This window comes from Oreochromis niloticus, linkage group LG20 (genome assembly GCF_001858045.2).
Source record: "Oreochromis niloticus isolate F11D_XX linkage group LG20, O_niloticus_UMD_NMBU, whole genome shotgun sequence".
Classification (NCBI taxonomy): Eukaryota; Metazoa; Chordata; class Actinopteri; order Cichliformes; family Cichlidae; genus Oreochromis; species Oreochromis niloticus.
This window is the reverse complement of record NC_031984.2, coordinates 20,560,987-20,588,509: the sequence shown is the minus strand read 5'-3', so window position 1 is coordinate 20,588,509 and position 27,523 is coordinate 20,560,987. Positions and strand designations below refer to the sequence as shown.

General features: G+C 42.3%; 3 protein-coding genes across 8 annotated transcripts in view; 2 read left to right on the top strand and 1 right to left on the bottom strand.

Annotated features, from left to right (window-relative positions):
- dip2ba (disco-interacting protein 2 homolog Ba) overlaps positions 1-15,203 on the top strand; it is a 44,142-nt gene extending 28,939 nt beyond the window's left edge. For both annotated transcript variants that reach the window (XM_003448148.5, XM_005478120.3), the window contains 22 exons: positions 25-139; positions 637-776; positions 938-1,074; positions 1,613-1,693; positions 1,778-1,905; positions 2,157-2,271; positions 2,357-2,558; positions 2,712-2,824; positions 4,816-4,896; positions 5,039-5,162; positions 5,299-5,420; positions 6,102-6,213; positions 6,606-6,715; positions 8,418-8,548; positions 8,637-8,805; positions 9,257-9,427; positions 9,629-9,690; positions 9,806-9,863; positions 9,992-10,066; positions 10,250-10,424; positions 10,680-10,803; positions 10,899-15,203. In XM_003448148.5, the coding sequence (XP_003448196.1) occupies positions 25-139; positions 637-776; positions 938-1,074; positions 1,613-1,693; positions 1,778-1,905; positions 2,157-2,271; positions 2,357-2,558; positions 2,712-2,824; positions 4,816-4,896; positions 5,039-5,162; positions 5,299-5,420; positions 6,102-6,213; positions 6,606-6,715; positions 8,418-8,548; positions 8,637-8,805; positions 9,257-9,427; positions 9,629-9,690; positions 9,806-9,863; positions 9,992-10,066; positions 10,250-10,424; positions 10,680-10,803; positions 10,899-11,151 (2,798 nt within the window). In that variant the 3' untranslated portion in view covers positions 11,152-15,203. The remainder of the gene's footprint in view (positions 1-24; positions 140-636; positions 777-937; positions 1,075-1,612; positions 1,694-1,777; positions 1,906-2,156; positions 2,272-2,356; positions 2,559-2,711; positions 2,825-4,815; positions 4,897-5,038; positions 5,163-5,298; positions 5,421-6,101; positions 6,214-6,605; positions 6,716-8,417; positions 8,549-8,636; positions 8,806-9,256; positions 9,428-9,628; positions 9,691-9,805; positions 9,864-9,991; positions 10,067-10,249; positions 10,425-10,679; positions 10,804-10,898) is intronic.
- A 683-nt stretch (positions 15,204-15,886) lies between these two features.
- LOC100702191 (transmembrane protease serine 11D) lies at positions 15,887-23,445 on the bottom strand (the record flags this gene model as incomplete). Its single annotated transcript, XM_019349326.2, has 5 exons — positions 15,887-17,008; positions 17,109-17,251; positions 18,959-19,236; positions 19,653-19,836; positions 23,352-23,445. Coding segments are annotated over 5 exons (939 nt in total), but the record flags the coding sequence as incomplete, so codon positions are not given.
- scn8aa (sodium channel, voltage gated, type VIII, alpha subunit a) overlaps positions 21,625-27,523 on the top strand; it is a 48,606-nt gene continuing 42,707 nt past the window's right edge. For 3 of the 5 annotated variants that reach the window (XM_013273173.3, XM_019349956.2, XM_019349957.2), the window contains exons 1-2: positions 21,625-21,942; positions 24,660-24,993. In XM_013273173.3, the coding sequence (XP_013128627.1) occupies positions 24,715-24,993 (279 nt within the window). In that variant the 5' untranslated portion in view covers positions 21,625-21,942; positions 24,660-24,714. Of the gene's footprint in view, positions 21,943-22,023; positions 22,421-24,659; positions 24,994-27,523 lie in introns of those variants that run through there. The other 2 variants (XM_019349958.2, XM_019349955.2) reach the window with 2 other exon arrangements.

Genomic DNA, 27,523 nt, shown 5'->3' with positions numbered 1-27,523 from the left:
TTTTCATCCTTTGTTTACCCTCAGGGTCTGTGTCCTCGTGTGACGCTTTCCTGAATGTGTTCCAGTCTCATGGTTTGAAGCCTGAGGTCATTTGTCCGTGTGCCACCTCTCCCGAGGCCCTGACTGTGGCCATCCGCAGGTACAACGTGAACCACACGAACAAAGAGATAAACAGAGAGACATGTGCTTTCACACATACAGAGATAGGATCTCCACTCAACATTTATTCAACATTATTCTTAAATCAGCTTGAAAAGGGGAAGCTGTAATGTTCACACTGCATTGTGACAAGCGACACAGTGTTATAAGCGTTAAGCGTTTCTTAACGACTTCTAGTTGGTCACTGAGAAGTTTTAAAAACTGGTACTTGCACACTTTTTACTGACTTTTTCGTGCATTAGCAGGCCTCAGCAGTTCATTAGCTTTCATCTCTGTAAGAACAAAATCTATACAGTTAAATTTAACTGAGACGTCCTTTACTGAAAATGCATGAAATCTGTAAATATTAATAGGGATGCAGCAATTACACGCAAATAGTATGGGTCATGAAAATGGAAAAATACACTTTTCAGAATAAAAAGTTAAAAGCATGCACATTTTTTAAATTTTTAAATTTTATTTTCTTACCTTGTACAGGCCAGGTGCACGAGGTGCTCCGCTGCCAGCCAGGGCCATCCTGTCCATGGGCGGGCTGAGCCACGGAGTGATCCGGGTGAACACAGAAGACAAGAACTCTGCTCTGACTGTACAGGATGTGGGTCACATTATGCCTGGAGGTTAGCCACAACTGTTAGGTGTAATTGACAGTGCAGAAGTGCAGCAGCTGTCACATCTTTACTGTACATTCTTACTGTATGACCTTTTTTTTTTTTTTTTAGAATACAGAAGCTCAAGTCTACATAATTCTAATGTTTTGACCTGTTTTTGTTCGTTTCAGCTCTGATGTGCATTGTGAAACCAGAGGGATCTCCTCAGCTGTGCAAGACGGATGAGATAGGAGAGATCGTGATCAACTCACGTGCTGGAGGCACCATGTACTACGGCCTACCGGGTGTCACCAAAACCACATTTGAGGTCTGTCACGGGTTTAATGTTGTCACACAAATTACAGCTTTGTACCAACATTTACTTTTAAAATGGTAAATGTTGGTGGTATAAAAGGTATAACATAATGTGGCTTTTGTGTTAGTAGAATGGGACATGATATGAAGTTTACATCAGTCTCTGTATGTCCCCTCTTATTTCTGCTATAATGAGCTCTGTCCCTTCTTGTTTGACTTTGTGAATTTAAAATATGGACTCATGGAAAAGGAGTACTAGTTAAAAAATTACCCACTAGATGGAGCCACAGACTTCACTGAATAATTGCTTTATTTGTATTTCCTCATTTACTAATAAAATGCTTTATAGACTTGATTGAGTTGAAATATTGTCCCATTATTTTTATTAATAAAACCCCACTAAGTGTTTCTTTTTGGCTTATACTATGTTGTACTACTACAACTGCAGTATTTGGAGTATGCAGTATATTTACCCTTGAAATGCAATCCCAGACCTTTTTTTCTCTGCTGTATTTATGACACTAGTCTCTCTCATCTGTGCTAATTTCTAGGTGATTCCAGTAAATCAAGCCGGAGCGCCCGTTGGAGAAATTCCCTTCACTCGAACTGGCCTGCTTGGATTCGTGGGACCGGTAAGTCACACATACACAATTACAGTAGTTCCAGTACTCTGCAGTTTGGATGTCTGAGCTGAGTTAAATATGTCTGCTCCACAGGGGAGTCTGGTATTTGTTGTGGGAAAGATTGAGGGGCTCCTGATGGTGAGCGGGCGACGGCACAATGCAGACGACCTGGTGGCCACGGCGCTAGCAGTGGAGCCTGTCAAAACAGTTTACAGGGGGAGGTGAGACACCGACAGGCCGCTGTGAACCACAGTGAGGTTTCACTGTGCTCTCAGCGTGTGTGTTCATGCATTGCATTACTTCATAATGCACACTGAGTAAGAATGTTCTAGCGACGCACACATGTGAGCAAGGATAATTTAGTGATATTTAATTGGTAATTAGTAAAAATCCCTTCAGCATCCTGCAGCTTCTGCTGGTTACTTTGTCTAGCTGTGCGTTTGCACTCACTCCTCTGTTGTTGTCTGTGCAGGATCGCAGTGTTTTCTGTGACGGTGTTTTATGATGAGAGGATAGTGATTGTGGCAGAGCAGAGGCCTGATGCCAGTGAAGAAGACAGCTTCCAGTGGATGAGTCGAGTGCTGCAGGTGAATCACACATCTGTTCATATCATCTTGATTAATATTATGTTATACTGTATTAACGTGTACTTGATGCGTATTCCATCTTCAGGCCATTGACAGTATCCACCAGGTTGGCCTGTACTGTCTCGCGCTCGTCCCAGCCAACACCCTCCCAAAGACGCCTCTGGGAGGCATCCACATCTGTGAAACCAAGCAGAACTTTTTGGAGGGAAACCTTCACCCCTGTAATATCCTCATGTGCCCACACACCTGTGTTACAAACCTGCCCAAGCCCCGGCAGAAACAGCCAGGTGGGTCATCTTAGACATTATGGAATCATGCTTGTATACAATATAAAGCTGCAGCATGAAGAAGGAGCCAGAAATGATGAGCATGTGCCATCAGCTGGCAGTTGAAAGTTTGTCGTTGTGTAACCGACTCTTGGTTGTTTCTGATCTCCTCAGTGGACGTTGGTCCAGCTTCTATGCTGGTTGGCAACTTGGTGGCAGGGAAACGGATCGCCCAGGCTATAGGGAGAGAGCTGGGCGTGGTGGAGGACCAGGATCTCATTCGAAAGGTACTGCCACACAGACCAAACTCCACTGACTTCATATATATGAGGTCTAGTAGTGGATTTAGCACAGTGCAGCACAGTTTTTCAGCAGTTTAGTTTGTAGGAATTTGAATTGCCTTAATATTTAAAGGAGTCAGTATCTATAATGTTTACAACACCTGCACAGTGAGACCATTAATAAAAGATTTGCACGCTATAGCAAAACTCCAATGGTTGCTTTATAGATGGTAGAAGATTAATGAGCAATTGTTTAGTTCAGATTGCTGTATTGACATTATTATAAGCTGAACTTGTTTGGATTTTGGCAAAAAAAAAAAAAGCTTAATTCATATAGTAACTGGAAAATGATCAAATTCTTTAATCATTTTAATGTCATACAAACCTGTTCAAATTAAACTGGTAAACTGATGTGTAAATATGCCATGAATGCAGGTTTAATGAGATGAGCCTGCGTCTGTCAGGCAGTACGACTGCTGATGCCTTATCCTAAATCTCTGTTGTTGTTCTGCCTTTACTTTGCTTGGGTTGGGCTTTAGCTCTGTATGTGGCCCACCATGATGGTAAGGCTCTAGTCTGGCCTCCCCTCCCCCTGCATCCCCCACCCGCCTCTTTGTTCATGCTGCTTCTGTCAGTCAGCTGTGGTAACCTGACGGCCACCAGGTACAGCTTAGCCCGGCGAGATGACCGAGCAGGCTGGCCTTTTGTCCAGCAGAGGTCCACACATTAAAACTAATATACAGCAGCACATTACAAATGAAGTCACATCCTACATTCATCAGGGCCTTATTTAATAGTCCCACGTCGCCGTCTTATTTTAAGACTGGAGTTGGCCAGCAGCCTGCTGCAGCTTTGCCAGACTAAAAAGTCAGCAATGAATTAAAAGACATTGATCTCCTCTGAGTGAGAGGAAGTTTCTTATCTTTTACAAAATGTGCAAGTGCAAGGCTTAAGCAATTATGATCTGTCACTTAGCATATATAACTGCAGAGGATGTTCTAATAATATACTGTGATGTACTATACGTATATCCTGTGCATTAGTATGAATTAGAATATTAATTAGACGTATTTGGACGTGCACCTCTGCTTCCTGTGTTCACTGTGACGCTCCCACGTGCAGCATGGCTTTATGAGTTGCCAGGGCAGCTGGTCTGCATGATGTGACTCCTCACTCATTGTTGACCAGTGCACGGCGTGTTGCGTGATTGAGAGAGTGGGTGGCACAAACGATTACTTTTCCAGTGTCTGACGGTGCGATACTGCTGAATATCCCTGTACGTCGAGGTGGTGTTATCTTTACTTGTTTTTTTAATGTTTGTTTTTTTACGTGCTTCCTAGTGGTCACCTGGCTTCTGTCTTGTAAAGGGATTCTTTACTTTCAGGTCCTGTCCTTGTGTGTCTGATGCACTGCTTCCTCGGCTTTTTGACACCACAGATCGAGAGGCTAATGACATTAATATATTAATAGTTCTATTAATACTCATTTATGTAACTGCGTAAATCTCATGAAGTACCTTTATTTAAGAAACAGCATTCTGTGGCACTCGTGTAGCGGAAACCTTTTTTTTTAATCAAAGTTATCAAAGTTGTTATGACCCCTTTGTCTTAAAGGCCCAGATTGTTAGTTTGTGGCTCCAGTTTGCCTCCTTCCTGGTGCAGATGGTCCCAGCATGACCTTTCACAACTTAAAAAAACCAAATACTCTGGACACCTCTGTGCTCCTGTTGCGTCACACTGTGTCCTTGACGTACTTTAAAGTGTTTTCTGTTTAAATTGAACAAATCTGTCACAGAGAGGACTCAGATTATATATTTATTTGTTATTTCGAAGACAGGCTTTAAAATGTTTTTCTCTTTAATCACTTTTAAATATGTTATTATTTGCCAACAGTGCCGCTTTGTGTAATTATATCTGTGCATTAAAACATTGTATGTGTGTTTAATCATCCATCTGTGATGCGTATGTAATGAGCGATTCCTTTCTTTGCCTTTTCAGCACCAGTTCTTGTCTGAAGCTCTGCAGTGGAGAGCCCAAATGGACCCTGACCATGTTTTATACGTGCTGCTCAATGCTAAGGTAGGCTAAACATGAGCATACTGTAAACATGAGAGTGTCGTGCACCATTACCGTTCTTTTACCTCGGAAATGGTGCCACTCTGTAAATGGTGATCCATTTTGTTGTATGAGATCATCTGTACCAGCACTGTTTTTGCTCTAGGGGGTAGCAGTGTGCACAGCAACTTGTGCTCAGCTACACAAGAGAGCAGAGAAAATCACAGCTACCCTGATGGAGAGAGGAGGTCTCAACACAGGAGACAACGTGGTGCTGCTTTATCCCCCGGGTACGCACGCCGTTATTATACGTTTCATCTTTTCTTAGTTTTTCATATCAAATAAAATGTAAAAGTGCTGTTGTTTAACGTTCCGTAGTACTTGTGGCATTGTAGTTCACCAGGTTCCCGTCTCCTACTTCTGCAGGTATCGACCTGATAGCCGCCTTCTATGGCTGTCTCTACGCGGGGGTCGTCCCTGTGACTGTGAGGCCGCCCCACCCACAGAATCTGGCTGCTACTCTCCCCACTGTCCGCATGATCATTGACGTGAGTGCACTTCACCACAGCTTTTTTTTTTTTACTCAAGTATTTCCACAGTATAATGGAGTAATGTATGTGGAATTATTTGAGTACACTGAGTAGCATTTAAACTGTCTTTGTACTTATTCTACCTTGAAGAGCTTTTTTAAAGATCAACACACCAGAAGCACTCATTTTTCATTTTCAGTTTTATTTTTTTTCACTTAATTTTGTAATAATATATCTAAAACTAGTAGTTCACAATGAGAACACGGTTCTGTGAGTCTTCTCTAATGCAAATACGTCATTTTGTTTTGTTTTTGTTTTTAAGTGATCCACAATCACAGGGTTCCTTATTCCCAATTTTCCTGAAAATCGAGCTGTTTGGATAGACAGACAAACAGCAACGGAGACAAAAGCACAGTTATGACATTGCACTGTCCATACTGGATCACTTTCATGTACTGAAATATGCATTGCTGACCTTAAAACAAATATGAACCTTTTTTAGCCACCACTTAAACTGTCACATCAACAGAAGTGCCCTTCACTAATGAAATGAGTACTTCTCTTGGCCACTATAACTGATTTCCCTGGGGCAAAGCAAATGAAATTGGGCTTTACTTTGGAGATCAATGAAATATAAATAACTAAATGCTTCACATTAATCTAAACGACCACGTCTGTGCTCTGTGTTGTGTGCCACAGGTGAGCAAAGCAGCCTGCATCCTCACCACTCAGCCTCTCATGAGGATCCTCAGGTCCAGGGAGGCGGCTGCCAGCGTCAATGTCAAAACGTGGCCCACGATCATTGATACAGGTGACTGAATTAGGAAAGCCTTTGGAGTAACGTGCAGCAGCTGGGTAACGCTGCGTTTGTGCACGTCTGTAGATGCTAGCAGGTTTAGCTTAAAAAAGTGCTCCTGTTTTCACCACAAGATGTCCTGTTTGTGCTTTGACTAACTTCAGACATGTAAAGTACGGTTTCAGTTATTTTCAGCTCTCATTTCTGAAGATAAGAGTGTTACAGTGAGTTAAAAATAAAAGTATGGATTTTTAATATGTGCATTGAAAGGATAGAATTACACGTGAAATGATATCACCTTCCCTTTCAACCAGACTATTATCAGACTGTAGCATTAAGAGCAAGAAGTATTTGATTTATTTTGTCCAATAAAGAAATAACATAAATTCACTTCCCTCGCCTCACAGATGATCTTCCAAGAAAGCGGCCTCCACACATCTACAAACCTCCTACAGCTGAGATGCTAGCCTATCTGGACTTCAGTGTGTCCACCACAGGCATGCTGACTGGAGTCAAGGTAGATTACTCCCACAAATCCTGTATATCCTCCAAAAATAATAATAGCAAACAAACAGAAATGACTGTGATTTCATTTATTTTTTTTATATGAATTTCTTTAGCCAGAAAATTTTTAATTTTCTGCTTCTGTGTCTTCTCTTGGATGTTTGACCTTTACTCAACTAGTCTAGTTCAGTATATTGACAACGCAATTATGACACAGAAATTGGCGCAACTTTTAAAATGTACAATATTTTAATATTTACACAGTCATGGCCAAAAATATTTGGTAGTTGCACAAATTGTCTATTTGACATACTTTGTTTGTTTTTATGATATAGTGAAGGACATTTGTGCAGTTAAAATAACATTCAAAAAATTTTATTGGTTAATAAATCAAATTTATGCCTACAGTCAGTATTTACAGTGCGTTGACATTTTGTGATGCTGGATATCAGTCTCCGGGCCAAATCCTGATTAATGCTGATTCACTCCTGCATCATCGGTGTTGAGGTTGATTTGTTTGTGGGCTTCTGCTTATTCACGCACTTTTTAAGGGCTGACTGTAGATTCTTGATCGCATTAAGATCTGGGGAATTTCTTGGCCTTGGCTCCGAAATGTTAATTTGATGATCTCAGAGCCACTAAGTTATCACTTTTGCCTTGAGACGTGGTGCTGGAGACATCCATCATGCTGGAAGATGCACAAAGCATTAAAGTGCTTCTTTGGTGGAGGAAGAAGTTATTCTTTGAGGAAGCTTTTAGTGTGGTCAGGCAGAAGCCCACAAACTGCAGTCAGCTTTGAGCATTGCTAAATGTCCAACTTGCCACAGAGAATAGCAGAACTTATTAGAAGAAGGACCTCTAAATGCTGTTTGCATAAATTTGATTTATTTGCCAATAAAAGTTGTTGAAATTACTTATGATTGTTTTTCACTGTATCGTAGAAATATGTAAAAGAAAAACTTGTGCGATTGCCAAAACTTTAGTACGAGCCTGTTGATTTTGAGGTTAAAAGACATGTAAGAAATGGTTAATTTAGATCCGATTTTATATACATCAAAGGAGTGGAGATATTGAAGGTATATGAGTTTAAATACCTGGGGTTAAACCATGCAAAGCAAGAAAGAGCAGTGAAGATGAGAGTGCAGGCAGGGTGGAGTAGGTGGAGAAGAGTGGCAGGGGTGATTCGTGACAGAAGGATAACAGCAAGAGTGAAAGGGAAGGTTTACAAGATAGAAGTGTGACCTGCTGTGATGTATGGTTTGGAGATGGAGCTGAAGGTGTCGTGATTACATCAGAGGGAAGCTCAGGCTGAGAGGTTTTGAAGGTAAGGCTGAGATGGTCTGTACACAGGAGGGATAGTGGATGTAGCGAGCAAAGGATGTTGAAGATCGAGCTGAGGAAAAGAGGAAGACCTCGCAGGGGCTTCATGGATATTGTGAAGGAGGACTTGCTGATGGTTGTATGAGAGGGGAGGATGCTAGAGAATAGGGTGAAATGGAGAAAGATCATCTGCTGTGGTGACCCCTAAAACAAACAGCTGAAAGAAGAATACACACTAACATGCTACCTGTTCTAATGGTCGTCAAACCACTCTAGTTTGACGACCATTAGAACATCTTTATTGATACATATCGAGGTATTAAAATCATGCTAATGAGGTGAAGTTTAATGGAGTGAGTCTGGTGGATTTCTTAAAAGTTTCTCTGCTTCTTCAGATGTCTCACGCTGCGGTCAGTACTCTTTGCCGCTCCATTAAACTGCAGTGTGAGCTCTACTCCTCACGCCAAGTAGCCATCTGCCTGGACCCATACTGTGGCCTGGGCTTCGTCCTGTGGTGCCTCTCCAGGTAATTCCAACACAAACATAAAGACAGAATGCTGTTATTCTTGTAACATACAGCTTTGCTGTTGCTGACAGTTTTCTCTCGTTTCCAGTGTTTACTCAGGTCACCAGTCCATCCTTATCCCTCCCCTGGAGCTGGAGAGCTCGCTGCCCGTGTGGCTGAGCACGCTCAGTCAGTACAAGATCAGAGACACCTTTTGCTCGTATTCTGTCATGGAGCTCTGCACCAAAGGCCTGGGCACCCAGACGGAGATGCTGAAGGTCACAAACACACTCGCATAATCTCCCAGATGTGGTTCCTCCTCTTAGATTACCGTGCTGTCATTTCTGTCGTTACTCTGACAAACAACACAGTGATAAATTACTTTATGACAGAAAATATTACTGCTGTGAAGCAGAGTAATAAACACCTGTCTCAGGCTTAAAAAATTATTCACCTTATTCATTCAGACAGATCACCTGTCAGCCAGCTAGCATGCTAATTAAGTAGATTGTATGTTTACAGCGTTATGAGCCTTACATGTATCGTATCTGTTTTAAAGTCATTACCTGTCTCTGTCTGTGCTTATCTTTATTTTATCCTTAATCTGTCCTCGTTTGGTTTTCCTTCTACTTTGCATTACTGAGCATTTTCATCCAAAGTCCATGTTTGTGTCAAGCTACAGTCTACACCTGTTAAAAGTGAGTGACCTTTAGCCGTTCGTGTCTGCAGGCGCGCGGTCTGAACCTGTCGTGCGTGCGGAGCTGTGTGGTGATAGCAGAGGAGCGTCCTCGCCTCGCTCTCACACAGTCCTTCTCCAAGCTCTTCAAAGACCTCGGCCTGTCACCTCGCGCCGTCAGCACCGCCTTTGGCTCAAGGGTCAACCTAGCCATCTGCCTTCAGGTTGGTTTCGCAAATATGCCGTCTTATGAGGACATTTCAACCCAAATTGGGCATTTTTTTTTTAAGTTCTGCTCAACAAAAATACCAATCCGTGACATCTGAGCTGCACAAGGAGATGTACTGAATGTTAATAACTTATGATAATAACCTGTAAGCTAAAAAACTTTGTTTTTAATGTATTACCCTGCCCTGTATCACTAGGGCACTGCTGGGCCAGACCCCTCCACTGTCTATGTTGACATGAAGTCCCTGCGTCACGACAGGTACGGCTGAAGAGTCTCATAAAGCAGCACAAAGGCAACCACATTAGTCACGTGATGCAGCTGGTGGACAACAACAGAAAGACTGACAGGCTTGTCTTTTCTCTGTGTCCCTCAGGGTGAGGCTAGTGGAAAGAGGAGCGCCACAGAGTCTTCCACTCATGGAGTCGGGCACTGTAAGTATTGATCACTGACTGGTAAAACTCACTTATGTGATGCTCACTGTGGCCACAGAACCAGAGCACTAAAAGAGTTGGTTAAAGCAGTCTTAAAGTGAAATTCTCCTCTCATTTCCTCATCGAAGATCCTACCAGGAGTGAGAGTCATCATAGTCAACCCAGAGACCAGAGGCCCACTGGGAGACTCGCATCTTGGTGAGGTGAGTGCGCAAACATGTGCCACAAACCGACTGATATCACCGGCACGGAGTAAAGGAAGAGGGCGACAGTCAAAAGATTTGTTTTATGTTGATTTTTAGTCAAATTTCTCTCATGTTGTCAAAATTTAGCAGCCAAAGTAATTCAGGAAGTCTTATTTTTTTGCCTTCTTTCCCTTTGTCCAGATTTGGGTGAACAGCCCACACAATGCCAGTGGCTACTACACCATCTATGGGGAGGAGAGCCTGCAGGCAGACCACTTCAACACCAGGCTCAGCTTTGGGGAGCCCCAAACTCTGTGGGCCAGGACCAGTTACTTGGGTTTCATCAAGAGAACAGAGCTGCTGGATGCAAGTGGAGGTGAGAGGACATTTGATAAAAGATGTTTCGTGACATAGTAATAATGTAAGAATGAATTGGAGGAGCAATTGGTGTTGAGCCCTTTAAAATGTAAATACTTGGTTGTACTGAAAGTTGTCATCCCAAATGCATCACGACATTGGACCCTAATCTATTATAGGTACAGGTTCCACAGTTGTAGCCAGATCTTTAAAACAAGACACACTATATCGTAGGAACTGTACATAATCAAATAGTTTTATGTCCCCGCCACAGATCGCCATGATGCCTTGTTTGTGGTGGGCTCCCTGGATGAAACTCTGGAGTTGAGGGGGCTGCGTTATCACCCCATTGACATCGAGACGTCCGTGTCCCGCGCCCACCGCAGCATCGCAGAGAGGTGAGGAGCAGCAGATGTGCGCTTAACGTGGTGTTGTTGATCCTGGTAGCAAACAGTAGCAGAAACCTGAACTTTTCCCACTTCTCGCTTCGCAGTGCCGTGTTTACATGGACCAACCTGCTGGTGGTGGTGGCGGAGCTTAGCGGCTCGGAGCAGGAGGCCTTGGACCTGGTGCCACTCGTCACCAACGTGGTCCTGGAGGAGCACCACCTCATCGTCGGAGTGGTGGTCATCGTGGACCCGGGGGTGATCCCCATCAACTCCCGGGGAGAGAAGCAGAGGATGCATCTGCGAGACTCCTTCCTGGCTGACCAACTGGACCCCATCTACGTGGCCTACAACATGTGAACACCCTTCACCAACTGATGCAGAAACCTGAGCCAGGCTCCGAGAACAGACAACGAGGGAGAAGGACTTTGGGGACGTGTACAGTAGCAGCCCCGGAGTTAAAACCTCAGACACACTCATTGGAACAGCAAACGGCGTGGGAACGCGAGAAACAACTCAAGTACTGTAACGACAACATGCTTCCCTCTCACAAATTGTTCTCTCTTTACTTCCACCTGCTCGATTGCTGCAGTCCAGGTTCACTGAGATTTCTACTGTGGGGGCTGACACTTTCTCTGCTCCTGAAAGGTAGACGCACGTGTCGATTGGGAGAAATCCCATCATCCTTTTTTTTTCTGCACCCACCTCTCCCTCATCAATCAAATCCATGTTTTTAGGATATTTTAATTACTCCCAGAAAGAGAAGAATGGAATCCTCCCCTCATTTTTCTATCCTTTTGCTTTCATCCTGAACCATGCATGCTCATGTGTCAGATTGTTCTGTTTTTTAAACCCGTCTAATCTTGAAGGTGCACTGGAACTTCTCCCCTTGCACTTTACGTCCTCGCACCTCGATTTCCTGTCTCTCCTGCCTCCCCCACCCCTCATGCCTGCTGCTGTCAAAAAGAGCAAATCCACATCAGTATTAAAAGCACCACAAGCAAGCACAGCCCACAGCGGGCAGTCCTGACACAACTGCCCACCAGGTGCACAGTGGCGTCCACTTTCCATCACACGCGATGTTTGCTGGCAGACGTAGTGTCGACAATGACAAAACAAAAAAATATCTTTAAAAAAATGCTTGAATTACTTGTCGGTGTGGGAAAAGAAAGACTTCATGAACCTGAGTAGTAAAGATGAAACAGATTCTTCATCTTCGGTGTGAGTAGGAGTCGGTGGGTTAGATAGCTCGTATGATTGTGATAGTACTAATCTATTTTTTAAAAGCGCCAATTTTCAGAACAACTTTCGAAACTATAGTCTGTGTTTAGGTGTGCATGCCAGCTGGGAGTGCAGGTGACGTCTACATGCGGGCTCGAAACAAAACGAAAACAAGCTTCGCGAGCCAAGGATTCTCACAGCAGTTATTTTGCTGCCTATGCTGAATGTTCAGGCTTTGTCACAGTTTTTGTGCCTCTCATGTAAAAGCATTCACAGCCTCCCGGCGCTCAACAAGAGTTGCTCTTAAAGAAGAAATAAGTACCCGGTGTTAATGAGGGAGACCAAGAATGTTCTGAAGTTATTCCCAGACAACCTTCTGTTTCTCTTCTCCTTTTAACCCATTTAATATTTTGCAGTTAGCTCTCTTTACTCTTTATCTGTGAGCTAAAATGTTGTAAAGAAACAAATATGTATGACTATAAATGACAGCACTGTTCGTGTTGTACAAATTTAGCTACTTTTTTTGCTATTTTTTCCAGTATAGATGAACATTTGGTTCATCTAAAGGTTTTGTTTTTTAAGGAAATATCTTGAGAACAGTGATGTCTCTGTGTGAATGTGTAGTTTTTCTCACCGGGTATTTATTTTCTTTAAAAAATCTTACAAAGTACCATCAACAAACTTTTGTGACTTCATCCATGAGAAGAACTAACCGCAAGTGATTTGAAATTGCTCCAATTGCACCTTCAAGGTGGTCTCCTTGTGCACCCCAGAACAGCTAATGCACCTCTCACCGGTGCATTAGACTGAACACATTTCAGACTGGGTTTAGTTTTGTTGAAGAGGAAAACACCTCAGGGATACAAATCTGGTAGGAACGGAGTTGGCACAGCAAGTGCAACAGGGAAGCTTTACAGTAGAATTTGCAGTTGTGATGTGCAGCTTTTGGGCCTGGATCCTGTGGACTCATGAGCTGAAAACTATTGTTTGTTCTTTGGGTTGTAGATGACAACCAGCTTTTGTAACCTTAGGGAAGTAGGAAATAGTAAAGGCCAATTTAATCCAGGCTCCTGCAGGTGAGCTCCAGCTTCACCCGATGTGCACGGGGAACTTCCAGGGAGAGATTCAAATGTACGAGGAGCACTGAATTAGAAAGTTGAGGGAAGTTTTTAAGGTTTTCTTTTTGTGGGTGAAGTCACCAAATTTCTTAATCAAGTCAAATGTTTAGCTCTAATGTGGCTTTAATGTGATGTTAATACATCGGAGGCATAATCTGGAGTTTGGCACTCTGGGCTCTGAAAACAATAGCAGACCAAAAAACGATAAACAAAACTTCAACTTAAGGTCCAACTTCTCTGTGTAGTCTGTGTTCGAGGGCAGTTTTGTTCGGTTTCGCCTGGCTTGGTCTGAGGTTCTGAAGTGAGCTGCTAGCTTTCAGTCTGTGTGTAGTTTTCCACCTTATATCAAAGAACGTGTTTCATTTAGTGTCACAGCTGATTAGATAAATGTAGAAAATCTGAAGGCAAGTCGGTGCCTTTTACCATGGTGACATTTACGATAATGGACCATTGAATTAAAAAAAAAAAAAAAGCAAAACAAAAAAATCAAGAATGAGGAGCGAGCTTTGCCTTATTAAACCTGTGGAACTTCTGTACTTTTATTGCTTATTTAAAGAACCGTTTCACCGAATCTAAGCGAGAAATCAGACACCAGTTTGTAGCTCAAAACTCACACGTACATTTAAAAAAAAAACATTTTTTAAGAGGAAGGGTGGTGTTTTATGTTTGTGCTCATACCTTTCTGATTTTAACATAACCGTCATCACTCAGACCCATTAATTCTGAATGTGGGCAACACTAAAAAAAAGAAAATAAACTGGGAACAATCTGCAACAAACCTGTGATTTAAAAGTTTTTTTAAAATTGCAGAACCCTCCTTTAAAAAGTGAAGTAATAAAGATGTCTGTATACTGTATTTTAGAGGTCAAATACTGTATTACTGGTGTTAATGTGTACATGAAAATGAATCTGTAGATAAAAAAACAAAAGAAAAAAACTTGACTTGATCTTTCATACTTGACAGCATTTTTCTGCATTGTTATTATTTTAAGGTTACCACATTGCAAGCAACAAAAAAAGGTTTCAGTGGGCAGGAACAAACGTGCACTTTCCCAATATCATTTTATGTGTGTGTGAGTGTGTGTGTGTGTGTGTGTGTGTGTGTCTGCGCGCGTGTGTTCAGCAGTGATATTTGGCTTTTATGGTGCAACAAGTTTTGTCTTTTGTAAGAAATTTCCCAAAATGGTAAACCTTTTTTTTGTTTTGTTTTTTAAATTTCTTCTTTTTTTTAATGTCGCCTCCACTGTATTTTTACTCTTTCCATCCAAAATTGGAATTTTAATATATTTTCTAGGGATTTCATCAATATTTTCCTGATGCAATCTTTATCTGCAAGCAGCTGGTTTGATGTAAGAGCGGCTTTGTCGCACGCCGATTAAACCACTTTTCAATCGGTGACCGACACCGACGGCGTGCGTGCGTGCCAGTGAAATTGGAGTCACACGTCTTCTGAGGTTTCTGAGGCTGCTGTGTGATTATTGCTTTGTCGCTACTGTTTCACTCTGACAAGTTTTAATAAAGTTTTATAATTTCATGTTGGCCTTCAAGCCTTTTCAATAGACATTGGTGCTATTCAATAAGGGAAAGTTGACAGTTTTGTTCTCCAGTGTCATTACAAGAAGATGCCCTTTTGTGTGAAACCAAGTCATTCTTTTTCCATGCCAAACATCTCTTCAGTCACTCCATACTTGCATCATCATCGGTTCGGGATCTGATGGACAATGCGCTCTGAGTATTTATGTGAGTTTTCATATTGTGTTGTGACGAATGGCGAACATTTCAAACCTCCAAAGTTATCCTAAGCACAAAATGTAAATGTACCTGCGAGGTAATGAAATTAGGATCTTTTACACGCAAACGCAAAACCCCACAAACTCAAGGGCCCACAATGTATACCTCAGCAACTGTCTGTTCACTATGCATCGTCGAGCTGCAGCAAAGACATTCTCAACTGGTTAATGGTGCGATAACTTCTAACAACAACAACAACAACAACATGTCTTACTTGACAAAAACACTGTCACTCTGTCATTGGATGTGTTTCATGTCAAATAATAAAAAAATGCTTTGTCAGACTTGTCTTGGACTTTTTCTTCTTCTTTTCTTATCTATCTGCAACCAGCTGCTGTTACAAGAAAGGAAATGGCATCTTCCTTCCAGCAGGTGTCAGTGTTTCTGCTCTGTGTGTGTGTTTGGGGGGGGCTAAGATGCCACACTCCAGTTTTGCTGAGCGTTTCTTACAAATATTCACATCATTTCTTTACTTGAACCAACAGGTAATTAATAGTTGATTAATGATCAACGAATTGCAACAAAGGTCCCGTCAAACCACTATATTCCAAAGTAAAGTCCAGACAATATATAGAGAAAATTCCAATAATCACACGACTTCATACTGGCAAGCATTTGGTGACAGTGGGAAGGAAAAACTCCCTTTTAACAGGAAGAAACCTCTGGCAGAACCAGGCTCAGGGAGGGGCAGCCTTCTGCTACGCCCGTTTGGGAGTGAGGGGCAGGGGAAGCGATAAAACCACACTGTGGAAGAGAGCCAGAGATTAATAATAAGTCATGATTAAATGCAGAGTGGAAACACAAAGAAAGTGAAAGAGAAACAATGCATCATGGGAAGACCCCAGCAGTCTAAGCCTATTGCAGTGTAACAAAGTAGTATCAGAAAGGAAGAAGCTGTGTATTTAGTTACTTTTTTTATTCATTTATTTTTATATATATATTAAAGCAAGAATAATTAGACTTCTGAAACAGAATAATTTAGTTTTATTAGACACTGGAAAGAAAAGCTTTCTTATAAACGCCATCTAGAAACTCTAAATCAGGCTAATCAGTTAAAATCAGGCTGTTAATACATTTATATAATCACCTACAGACATGCCATTAATCCAGGAATTAAACTTAAGCCTTTTAACATCTTAATACAATCTGTCGCTCTTAATAAAGTTTTTTTTCTGGATGTTTTAAAGCTTCTATTGGGGGGAAAAAAGGGAAACTTCTGGTCTTCCTCATAAATAAAAGCTCTGCCATCTTTTTTGTACCCACTCAGGAGTTTAAAAGCTCGTCTCTCTTCTGCTGAGTGGCTTAAAAACTCTATGAGATAAGCTAAGCAAGATAAGTTGTTGTGGAAATTTCGCCAATAAAGTGAATTCCAAGGAAGCAGCTGCCTTTCAGAGTCATATTACAGCTGTCGTATTTCTAATGGACTCGTCTCTCCAAAGAAAACAACTCCTTGCAGCAGAGAAATAAAAACCATCCATTATTAGCACTTCTTAACCCTCCTTCTATTACTGATAACAAAAGCAACGTGTTAAAAAAATGTGAGCTCATTTTAAGACGAAGCATATGTCATTGCATACATGTGTCTCTGTCTGTATTTACATGCTGTATAAAGATAATAAACACAGATATCTCATGTGAAACAATCAGAGCGTTTCTGGCTTGGCAACAAATTACACCATCACTCAAAGTAAGCTGCTGAATAAGAAATGTGGCTCTCCTCTGCCTTTAAAAAAGCTCTGACAGCTCTAACAGGGTTGTTGTTATGGACTGTACATGAAAAAATAAGCGTGTGGCGTTCAGAGCTGTCTGCTTTAGTTAGGATATTTATTGCTGCCAGTCTGGATGTTTCAGAGCAGCGTCAAACCAGCACCGAGCAGAGCTGCGATGACTCCCGTGCTCGCTCTGTGGACAGCAGATGCTGCTACCGCTGTCTGACTCGCGGTCAGCCACTTTGAAAAAACGCTGACTCGTGCGTACACCCCAGGCTTGTGAGGAAGTCCACACTCCTCTCCGAAGCTCGTCACGCCAACCAGATAAAACCTATCCTGATTCTCGCTGTAGCACTGCAGCGGGCCCCCGCTGTCACCCTGAAGCAGACGCAAACAGCAGCGGCGTGAAGTTAATTTCAACCAGCCCGTAGTGACTTCATAAAAAAACAAAATAAAAACAAAATCCAAGGATCAGCACCTGACAGGTGTCGACTGCTCCGCTCTCCAGTCCTGCGCAGATCATTTTTTCAGTGATGATGCCGTTATACCAGGTGACCCGGTTACATGTTCGTCTGTCGATGAGCTCCACCTCAGCTTCCTGCAGTTTGTTCATCAGCGGGCCTGCACTCCACACACCAAAGAGGCTTTGAAATTACTTTATGAGTATATGTGACATAATGTGAGAGCAACATTTAAAAACAGAGGGAAAAAAATCCACATCTGTTGCTCTGAGTTACCACCCAACCTGAAGCCGATGTGCCACCTTATTTGTGAGGCACTGTAACCTGGTCAACAAATGCCTTGCGCAGCATGAACACTTGATTTGACAATTCTGCACTTCTCAGGTTTCAGAGTGCACATCAGTGATCTACATATGGCGTTTCGCTGATTCTTTCCTATTCAGTGTGATCTTTTCTGTTTGCAGGAGGTGTTGTAGAGATATAAGAGCCTGACCTGATACCCGAGCTTTTCTAGTTTCCTTGAGTGCTTCCTATGGCTCACCCATTGAAATGGATATACACAGCCGACCTCTAACTGGGACTTGAAGTTGTGTTAAAGAAGTTCTGAAGCTGTTCCTTTCATCACTCAGTGGTGTCCTTCATATCTCCTGTCAGATGTCACTGGTGTAACATCATGTGGATGCCACAGTTCACCTTCAGTGCAGCAAACAAGCCTTGGGAGTCGTTCTTATCTGACAGAATCTGCAATTCTTCTGCTTCTTTTTGTAGCATCAGGAACTCCACGTGTTTCTTTCTTCTTTCTTTCTGCGTTTTGGTCTTTACTGTGAGGAAGGCTGGTTCTGACTTTCTAGAAGTTTCTGGATTTCTACACAATCCTCTGAAAACCAGCGGGCTGTATTTTGAGTAGCAGCCTTCAAGATCTTAAGATGTTCTTGAGAATCTTTAAGAGCCAGTTCAATTGCCCTGGCAAAACTTTTTGGTATTCAACACATGCCAGCTTCACAACATCAAGTTTTCCAGTTTTCATCGTATGAGGTAGGCTTCAGGGCTAAGGCGAGCTCTAACATTCAGTAACGTGCATTACCTCTGTTGATAAGAACTCATGAAGGGCAGCACTGCAAGCCACATAATAGTCAAGTAGGTGTTAAGCTCAGCAGTAACTTGCCAGTGGAGTTCATTTCACCTTTACCAAAACTTCTCATCGTTCTGTTTGTAAACTTTTCCTGCTCTCACATTAAACTTCCTGAGAATCAGAAGTTTGTCTGCTGCACGGCTGACATGTAACAGCGGACATACAGATAATACAGCTGCAAATACTTTAGAACCCTTCACTTTTTGCATGCTTTGGTTGACATCAATAAACTCAGCTATTTCAATCATTTTCTTAACCTTTCATCTGACTTGTGTTGCCAGAAGCTGGCAGAGCCCACATTGAGATGTGTTAATAAAAGATATAAAGTAAATCTCTGTTTCTCTACCTGACAAATGTGTGAAATTGAAGAAAAGGTTCTGCTATTTCACTGTACAGACTCTCCCGTATTTACAAAAACAACAAACAGGTTTTGTTAATTGTTCTATAGTAGACAATGGAAAACAAACTTTTTTGTCATTTACTTGTTTATCTATTACTTAGCTCCTTTGATATAGTATAAATGGGCGTGGCTGGTGGTCTTTGTCAGCATGTAAAGTTGTAAAACTTATAAAAATACACTTAAAAGTCCAAAAATGTATCATTCACTTTTTCCAAAACTGTCCAACGAGCCAGATTGGCTCCAATTTTGGCCCCCAGACCTTATGTTTGACATCCCTGCCCTAAACTAAATACTAATTCTTCTTATTTTAAAATAGTAACTCCAGCCTTTCCCACCTTTGTAATAGGTGCTTCCCCATCCACTGATGAAGCAGTGGCTGAGGTTGAGCATGGCCTCATGGATCACATCACCAGGAAGGCAAATAGGCTGGATGTAGTTGGTGAACTTAAAGGGCGAGCTGAGCAGCAACAGCGTCACGTCGTTATCGGATGTGATAATGTTGTAATCATCGTGCATTTTCACTCTGCTGATGGAGCGGAACTGGGCGTATTTTCCTGGAGAAGACAGCGTATTTAGTCCTGCCACCACACGAAAATTGCTTAGGCTGATCCACCTGGACACAAAAGAGAAGAGTAAAAAAATCATAAACATATACATAAATGGAAACAGACAACTCTCTGTCAGCGTTTACCTTCACAATATTTCAACCAATAAAGTTGCGGTAAAGGTCTGGAATTTCTGTTACTCTACTCAGTAAGTAGAGTAGACCCCATTTTTAAAAAGCCATAAAATTAAAGATGATACGTGTATTTTGGGCAACATGTGTATTATTTTCTCTTACAGGAAAGGTCCAAAGCAAAATTTCGAACACCTCACGTGGTTAGTACTCAAGAAGTCGCCGCTTTGCCAATATAAAAAGCTTTTAAGAAGCTTTATTTCCCTTTTTTATGAGTAACTTTTTCAGTTCTGGTTCAGTTCCACCCCACTGTTTGTGTAAAGTGCTCTAACTGTTACTTTTAAGGTACTCACAGGTAATGGTAGAAGCAGTGTGTGGCAGTGAGCACCCAGACGCTGCTCAGGATAGTGCCACCACAGTGGTGCCTGTGCTGGATCTGGATGCTGACCTGCCATGGCCACGCCCCCTCAGGAGCCTCCCGGCCACCCACGATCCGAGAAGCACCTGGAGGACCAAAAAGAGGCCGTTCCCCACAACCTAATAAAGATTAAAAAAAAAAAAAAGGTTTTAAGTTGACTTTTATGTAAACTTTAAATGTGTTTTTCATTTGAATGTGAAAAACACAATTATACAGCTCCTTTCTAGTGTTACTGACCACTCAAAATACAGGTCATATTGGTAGTCTCATAATAATATTGTAGTACTGCTTGACATTTTAACATATTAGGATACTATTACCATATAATGATAATAGCATTAACCATACCTTAATTACTTGGACATTACTTGGATACTAGTAATATTCCCTTAACTGGATTATTGAGAGGGATCCAACATTAACTTTCTGGGGTAATAATCTGCTATTTTCATATTGATACCTGCGTGTTTCTCCTTAATCACCCCCCTATTACCACATTCTTGCCGAGCTGTACTAAAAAGTGCTACCGAATAATTTTCAAAGCGCAACAGACATCCAAAATAGCCAAACGTGATTATATAGGTTTTGGTGACAGCAGTGGTGATAGAAACCAAACTAATACATATAAAATATACAAAATAGAATAAAATACTTGTTTTGTTTGCTTTTGTGATAACACATAATAGTGAATAGTGGGTGAATGGTTTAATTTTTCTTTTACTGCAAAATTGCGGGTGATGTGATAATTAATCTTTCTGTTAGTAAAGAAACAAAGAAAGTACATTTTCAGGAGGAAGTGAACTGAGTGTATCACTGAGAAGTCATCATATCATAGCACAAATAAAATGTTTATCAGGTAAAGTGCTGAGTCACAGTCAGCACATGGACCCAGTAAAGTAAGCTGCTCAATATTAGCCACCATCTCGATAAACTGCACTGAGAAACTTGTTTTTTTCTTTAACATATATTATTTCATTAGAAAATTGCAAAATTTCACTTAAATAACGTTCAGGTCCAAGAAAGAGGGGCTTTGCTAAAATAAATAAATAAATAAAAATAACACCGCAAAACGGGATTCTGAAGTTACTGAGAATCAAAAACTAGCTGAATACTTTACTAAAAAGTGGACGAAAACAAGAAATATCACTAAAACTTCTGCCTGTACTCACTTTTCTGTGGCGAAGTGGATAATGCAGTCAAACAGCAGACGTTCAGATATAGGAGAAGACCTTTTAACTCCATTTAGTTTCAACTCTTCTCCTTTATATATGTATGTATATATTTGTGTGTGTATTTTTGATCGCAAACAGAAACAATTCCGACCGGCCGATGACGTCATGTGCACGTTCAGCTCTTTTGACCTGCGTAAAAAAAGTTTTAACGGAAAAGCAGCTACTCTACAGTAATTTAAATGCACTTGATTTATTTTAAGGCTCCGTTTGCATTGATTCACACACACGCGCGCGTGCGCCCATTGCGTAACAGCAAAAAGACAGAGGGCAGGTTAGCGGATTAAGAGCTGCCTATTTGCATTTAAATTTGTGCTATTAAAGGGCGAAGTGCTGGAGGAGGCCTGTAAGTGAAAACAGTCATTTGGAGATGAGATGCTCATCTTAAAAAATATATTTGAAAGTATGTGACAATAAGTGAACAAATGTTTATAACATTGATGTGTAACATGTGAGAAAGAGAAACAATTAAGACGTTACTTGTGTGTTCGCGCGCGCGCGTGTGTGTAAATGTCATTTTCATACACTCATCAGCTTTAATGTCTTTCAAGAAACTATTATTATTTTCTTCCCATATCTCAGACATGTACTGGCCTCCTCTATTTGAATGCCTACACATGATAAATTCCTGCACTGCACACACACACACACACACTCACACTGCTCACACAGTGAGCCAATGCGTTTTGTCAGAAAAACCTTGAGCGTGTTTTGTGCGCACAGTCTCTCACCATGGATCATCCCTGATCCTGTGCTGTGAGGTGCTCACTGGGGGGGTTTGGAGTCTGCGGGCCTAAATGACCTTTACGATTTTACGAAACGCGCTCTCCGACACTCCCTCACATTCTGCTGAGAGTCATCAATTATGCAGGAAAACCGCTCGCGCTGAGGGGGAAGGTAGCAGCAACAATATGGCGACAACCGCAGTTTCTCCCCAAGCTTTTTCACATCTGCAGTCCTGCAACGGCTCTCTGGATTCATTGTAACGCTTACGAAGTGAGTATCCTTCGTTTGTAACCGTTTGGGGAAAGCCTGGCGCGCATCGGTAGGTGAGGGCAGATTTTCTCTCCGTCGGTAGGCTATCCCTGCGTAGCCTAAATGTCGCAGAGCTGCACACTGCCCCGCATCTTTTTTGGGGGAGCGAGCGCGACGGAACAGGGTGTCTGCGCTCGATGGGCATCTACCGGCTGGACCAGTGCGAAGAGGGGGGGAAATATATTTAACAGCCAGTTGTTGTCGGAATTTATCAGATTAACCATTTCACCGAGCATCGGAGGTACCGATTAGAAAACAGGGGAGGGAGGAGAAAATGTCTCATAGGTTAGGCTTCAGGCAGGGCGCCGTCTGACTTCTTCGAAGCCCAGAAAACTTTGTAGGTTTTTATTTTTAATTTGGGCTTTTTTCTTTATATCCTCCGGACTAAAGGATGATGCACTTGAAACCCCACAAGGCTTCAAGAAGGGGTTGATGCTATGTAAGTAGCCCGATCTTCTTTCCATCACCGACAGACGGGAAATTTGCATTCCTCCAGGTGATTTTGGCGTGACAGGAGCATTGCTGTTTTCTAATCGTCGTGTTTAACGTCTTGGTGCAGACTGTGTTACTTTTAGCTTCGCAGCCTGGGTTATTTTGTGCACAGATAGAGCCTTATTGATTTGGCAGTCGACATGGCTTCACGGGTGTGGTGCAGATCCTTGAAGACAACGCGCAAAAGCGCACAGAACATCCCGGAGAAGACAAAAAAAAAAAAAAAAACCCCAAGAAAAACAAAACCATGTTTGCTGTTTCACAGGGAGGACAAAATGTACTTGATTGTTATTTTTACATCGACACCACACTCGTGACTTTGATCCACGGTTGCGCTTACCTCAGCGTGACAATTTTTAACATGTAAACCTCCCACTGCAGCAATACAGCTTTGGCCAATTTGGTTGTAGCGGGCCACTTCACTGCGCAGTATAACCCACAGCTTCTCTGTGAAGCTCAGCACAGGAATAGATTGGAAATGCAGTGGCTCTCTAATTCAAACCTTTAGGAAACAAGTTGAATTGACCGAGAAGATGCCAGAATGTTCTCCGTTTCTGTGTGACACTGCTCGCACTGCTAGGCTTAGATGTAAGCAGCAGCCGACGGGACTGATAACGAGACGAGTGTTGCCACCACGACTTAATAATTGAGGAGATTTGAAGGATAAACTACAGGCCTGAAGGTGTCGGGGAAGAAAAAGAAAAAAAGAAAAGAACCGAGGGTTGTGTGCACCCCCCCGCACCTTTTTTGTAGGCACTCACGTGCGCGCGCACGTGTATGAATATGAGCTCGTGCAGTGCTGAAGCGGACAGCGCCAGCCTCGCAGCAGAAGGCTCCGAGGTTCTGGTGTCCATTTTAAAACAGACCTCTCGCCTCACCTGCTTCACGTCTCCTGTGCTTTTTCCACCTCGTGTCGGGACACGCAGAGTGGAGTCTTTCCCGTGTGATGCCAGCTTTAACGCGTCGAGCATTTCAATTAGACGCTGTTATGTAAGAGGGAGGCAGGGAAGTGACGGGGCCCGGTGACTCAAATATGGCCGCCTGTCCTGTTCAGGCTGCAGACACCTTGCTCCTGTTGAAATGAAAGGATTTTGCGCTGCAGCAGCAGGTGGAACACGAGGGGAAGAGAGGGGAGGGTGGTGTTTTAGAAATCCTCCAAAAATTCTAATGATTTCGTTAATTTTTCAAGTCTGGCTGAACTGAACTCTAATTTCAGCTCCTTCCTCTTTGCTTCAGCACTGCCCGGTGTTCCTGCAGCTTGAACATTTGTCATGTTACCCTCTTTGCGTTTTGGAGAAAGCCTTTACTGTAAGGCCTTTTTTTTCTCAGCCTTTTTGTTTAACAGAGTCATGAGGGGTGAGATTTTTAAACCCGTGGTTTGATTTTTTGTGCAGATGGAACCTGATCTTCATTCAATTAATTATAAAATACGTCTTCTTTAATATTTACATATTTGTTTGTTAACCTGTGCAACATCTGATTTACCATGGCAACGCAAATATATATGTAACCAATAAAAATTACAACCTGAGGTGAAACGGCAAAACCGACCATATTCATCAACTGAAGCATATACAGCTGGTTTGGAGTTCTTTTTTGGTAAAACAGCTCCTCAAAGGTTGGAAATGACTGAATATGCAGATTTTTAATATAACATTTGCCTGTGTAGGTTCATAGTCATCCAGGTCATGGTTGACTAGAAAGCTTGAAATAAGAATGCAACTGGGCTTCTTTAGGCTTGTGAAAACGTCTCATCCAAGAGGCTTCCTCAGTATATTATCTGATATTTCCCCCATCTTATGAGAATAAGCATTATGTGTTGCTCTTTAACACTCTTATCTGAAATATTCTCTTTATTTAAGTCAACCACACACTCTGCTGCTTCAGAGGATCATTTAACAAAAGTCTGTTAATGGTTCTCTTCAGCTCACTTCCTTAATGGAGATAAAGTAGATGGAGGAGATCTCTTAGCCTGCAAATGCTTATATATACATATATATATATGTATGTAACATTACAAGATCTCAACATTTTTTTGTTCTTTTGGTTCATAAAATAACATTTTGCAGCTTTATTGTCTCCTTTTTCTGTAATCTTTCTAAATGGGCACCCAGCTAACTGTTAATTTCAGGCCACCATTTTTGTAGTACGTCATTTCATGTTGTATTTTTTCCTGCTTCCTGCAGAGCTGCTACCGTGGATGGTACAAACCTAAAGACTAAGTAGCTGCAGGATGAAAACATGGCCGCACCCCTTCTTGCACCGCCAGGACCTGACAGCTTCAAGAAGTTTACTCCAGAATCTTTGGCGGTCCTTGAGCAGCGCATCCAAGAGGAGAAGAACAAAAAGCCACCCAAGCAGGACAGCAGTTACCGCGACGACGATGACGAGAACAAGCCCAAACCCAACAGCGACCTGGAGGCTGGGAAGAGCCTGCCCTACATCTATGGGGACATCCCTAAGGGAATGGTGGCGGTACCACTGGAGGATCTGGACCCATTCTACGTGAATTCTCAAAAAGTGAGTATTCACACACACACACACACACACACACACACACACACACAACAATGATTTTAGTCAAATTGAGCGCTGGCTTTATTCTAAAACAAAGCATCTGATTCTCATTGCTGCAAATATTGGTGCAGTGTATTGTTTCTGGTGTTTGTCCCTCGCTCTCAGGCTTCCAAAATGCTCAGAATATTCCTCCCAAAAACCTTTAATATTGCATTTGACAAGTGAAAATGTGACCCTGTTACATCACTGTTACCTTTCCATCCTTGTGCATGGCCTGATTTGTGTTTGCACTCTTTTTTTCATGAAACACTTTTCTTTTGATTTTTTTTTCAATGTTTTTCATACTGAGAGATTTGATTGTGATCAGTTGAGCTCAGTTAAAAAAAAAAAAATCCAACGCTTGCGTGGCATCTGGAAGAAATAGTTGTAGCAAGTGACCGTAGTGGTTGTAGTAAATTTTAACCTGACACATTGTGATTGTGTTGTTTACCCCTCTGACGTTGTGTTACATCAGATAAACTCAGACATTCATAATTTTAGTACATAATCGGTTTGGACAGCATTCGGTAGATAAGAAACTTCATTATGTCGAAGTGAGTCACAAGTTATGACCGGAAATTACGCAGACAGCAGAGTCACTGTGTTTTTTTAGGGGTTTTTTTGACACTTGACTTTCAGGGGTGCTATGTTTACAGTTATTTTTAATTTTATAATTAGGCTGCAGGAGGTAATTACGTTTTCCTCCTCGAAGACCTTTGGGGAGTGTTGGAGCCGAGCTCTCGAGCTGTTGAGTGGGCCGTTGCTGTATCTCCAATGTGCTCACAGGGCTTTGGGGAAAAGGTCAGAAGCAGTTACTGTTGAAAGACCGTTGTTCCACATGACAGACTTTCCTAATTGTTGAAAAATTAATCTGTGGCAGGAGAGAGAAGCAGCAGCAGGCTGAGAGGACTCTGGTTGTCTTAAAGGAGACACGTGTCTCTCTGGGGTTTCTGTCATGTCTGACGTCTGGTCGTCTTCGGTGTGAGGACAAACAGGTGACCTTGACAGTCTTTTAATGTGCACCTGTTAGCCTAAACTGTTGGAGACTGCATTTGTTTCACTCAACTGTTTTTGTTGTACAAAAGCCTCCGAACTTAAAGAACAGAAGACACGGCTTGCAGATATTGAAAAAGGGAGAATTAGAGGCTCAGGAAAGTTGAAAACTATAAAGAAACTGTATTATGGAAAGCTGTACAGATAAAGATGCTTCTAAGAGCTCTACACTTTTACTTGTAGGAGTGCGAGAATAATTTATCATAAAATGGCTGTTCTTTCCTTTCCTTAAGCATCAGTGCAAATGCAAGGTGTACTGTGGTGAGTTCAATGCTCGTGTGTTCATAATAGGACCGAGCAGTGAAGGCTAAAACCTTCTACCATGGTAGCGTTGTTTGTTGTCTATTTATAGTAAAAAAAAAAAAAAAGTTATATAACAAAATTGGTATTTTCGTTCAAAATGGTCTCCTTCGATCATATATTCATTTAAAAACTGCTGCACGTTTTGACAACAGCGTTGTGTAACCCTCCACACAGAGTATCTCAAAATATAGCAAACCCTACCTGACAAAACAGGAGGGTAATACCGTGTCATCGTCGTTACCTGAACAGATTTCTTTAGATATTGTGCGTGTGTGCGTTTGGCTGCACAGCATCATCATCAGCGTTCCTCGCCGTCTGTCTCGGTGTTATACCTCTCTGTCTTTACACCGTGCACGCTGACTGTTATGTAACGCACCAGTCCAGCGCACAAGGAGGAGACACGATTCAGATGACACGTGGCAAACATGTCCAGGGATCCATGGCACTGTTGATTGTTCACTCGCTTACATGCAGCTCACCTGCCTGTTTCCCCCCACATGTTCCATATTAATGACACACATGCGCGTGAGCCGTGCAGCCTCGCTTGTGCTCTTGCTTCTCATCTTTGCTTCCTTGGCTTCAGGCAAATCTAATTACGGCCCCTAATCCAGTGTCATTCTGATACCAAAGGGAGCCGAGGCTGCAGTGACCCCAGATCAGGTGGTGACCTTGATGGGAGAACGTTTGCCCTGTGTGTCTTTGTCATTTGAGAGGTGGCAGGTTGCATCTGGATAGCTCCTTTGCAGGAAGGAGGTGCAGAAAGATGAGGGGGAATATATGTAAAGGAAGGTTGTTCCTCATCTTCCAGATAAATCTAGATTCGTGGCTCTTTTAGGCCATCTTATAGCTGAGACAGAAGGCCGGGAGGCTGGCTAGGTGATGACGCAGCAACGGCCCTCCCCGCCTGGTTGGTGGCCCGAGCAGGGCTGTGCCACGCTGAGCTGAGCTAGGCCGGGTCGTGGTTGGCATCACTGTTCAAGGCCGGCGAAAGATTTCAAGGAGAGGACATAGAAGGAAGGGAGGGAGGGAGAGATGAAGTGAGGACAGAGATGAAACGGACAACATGTGCAAGGATGCATGAGCACATTTGCTGTCCTTCATGCTGCAGCCAAGATAACCAAAACGTGTTTTGCTGAGG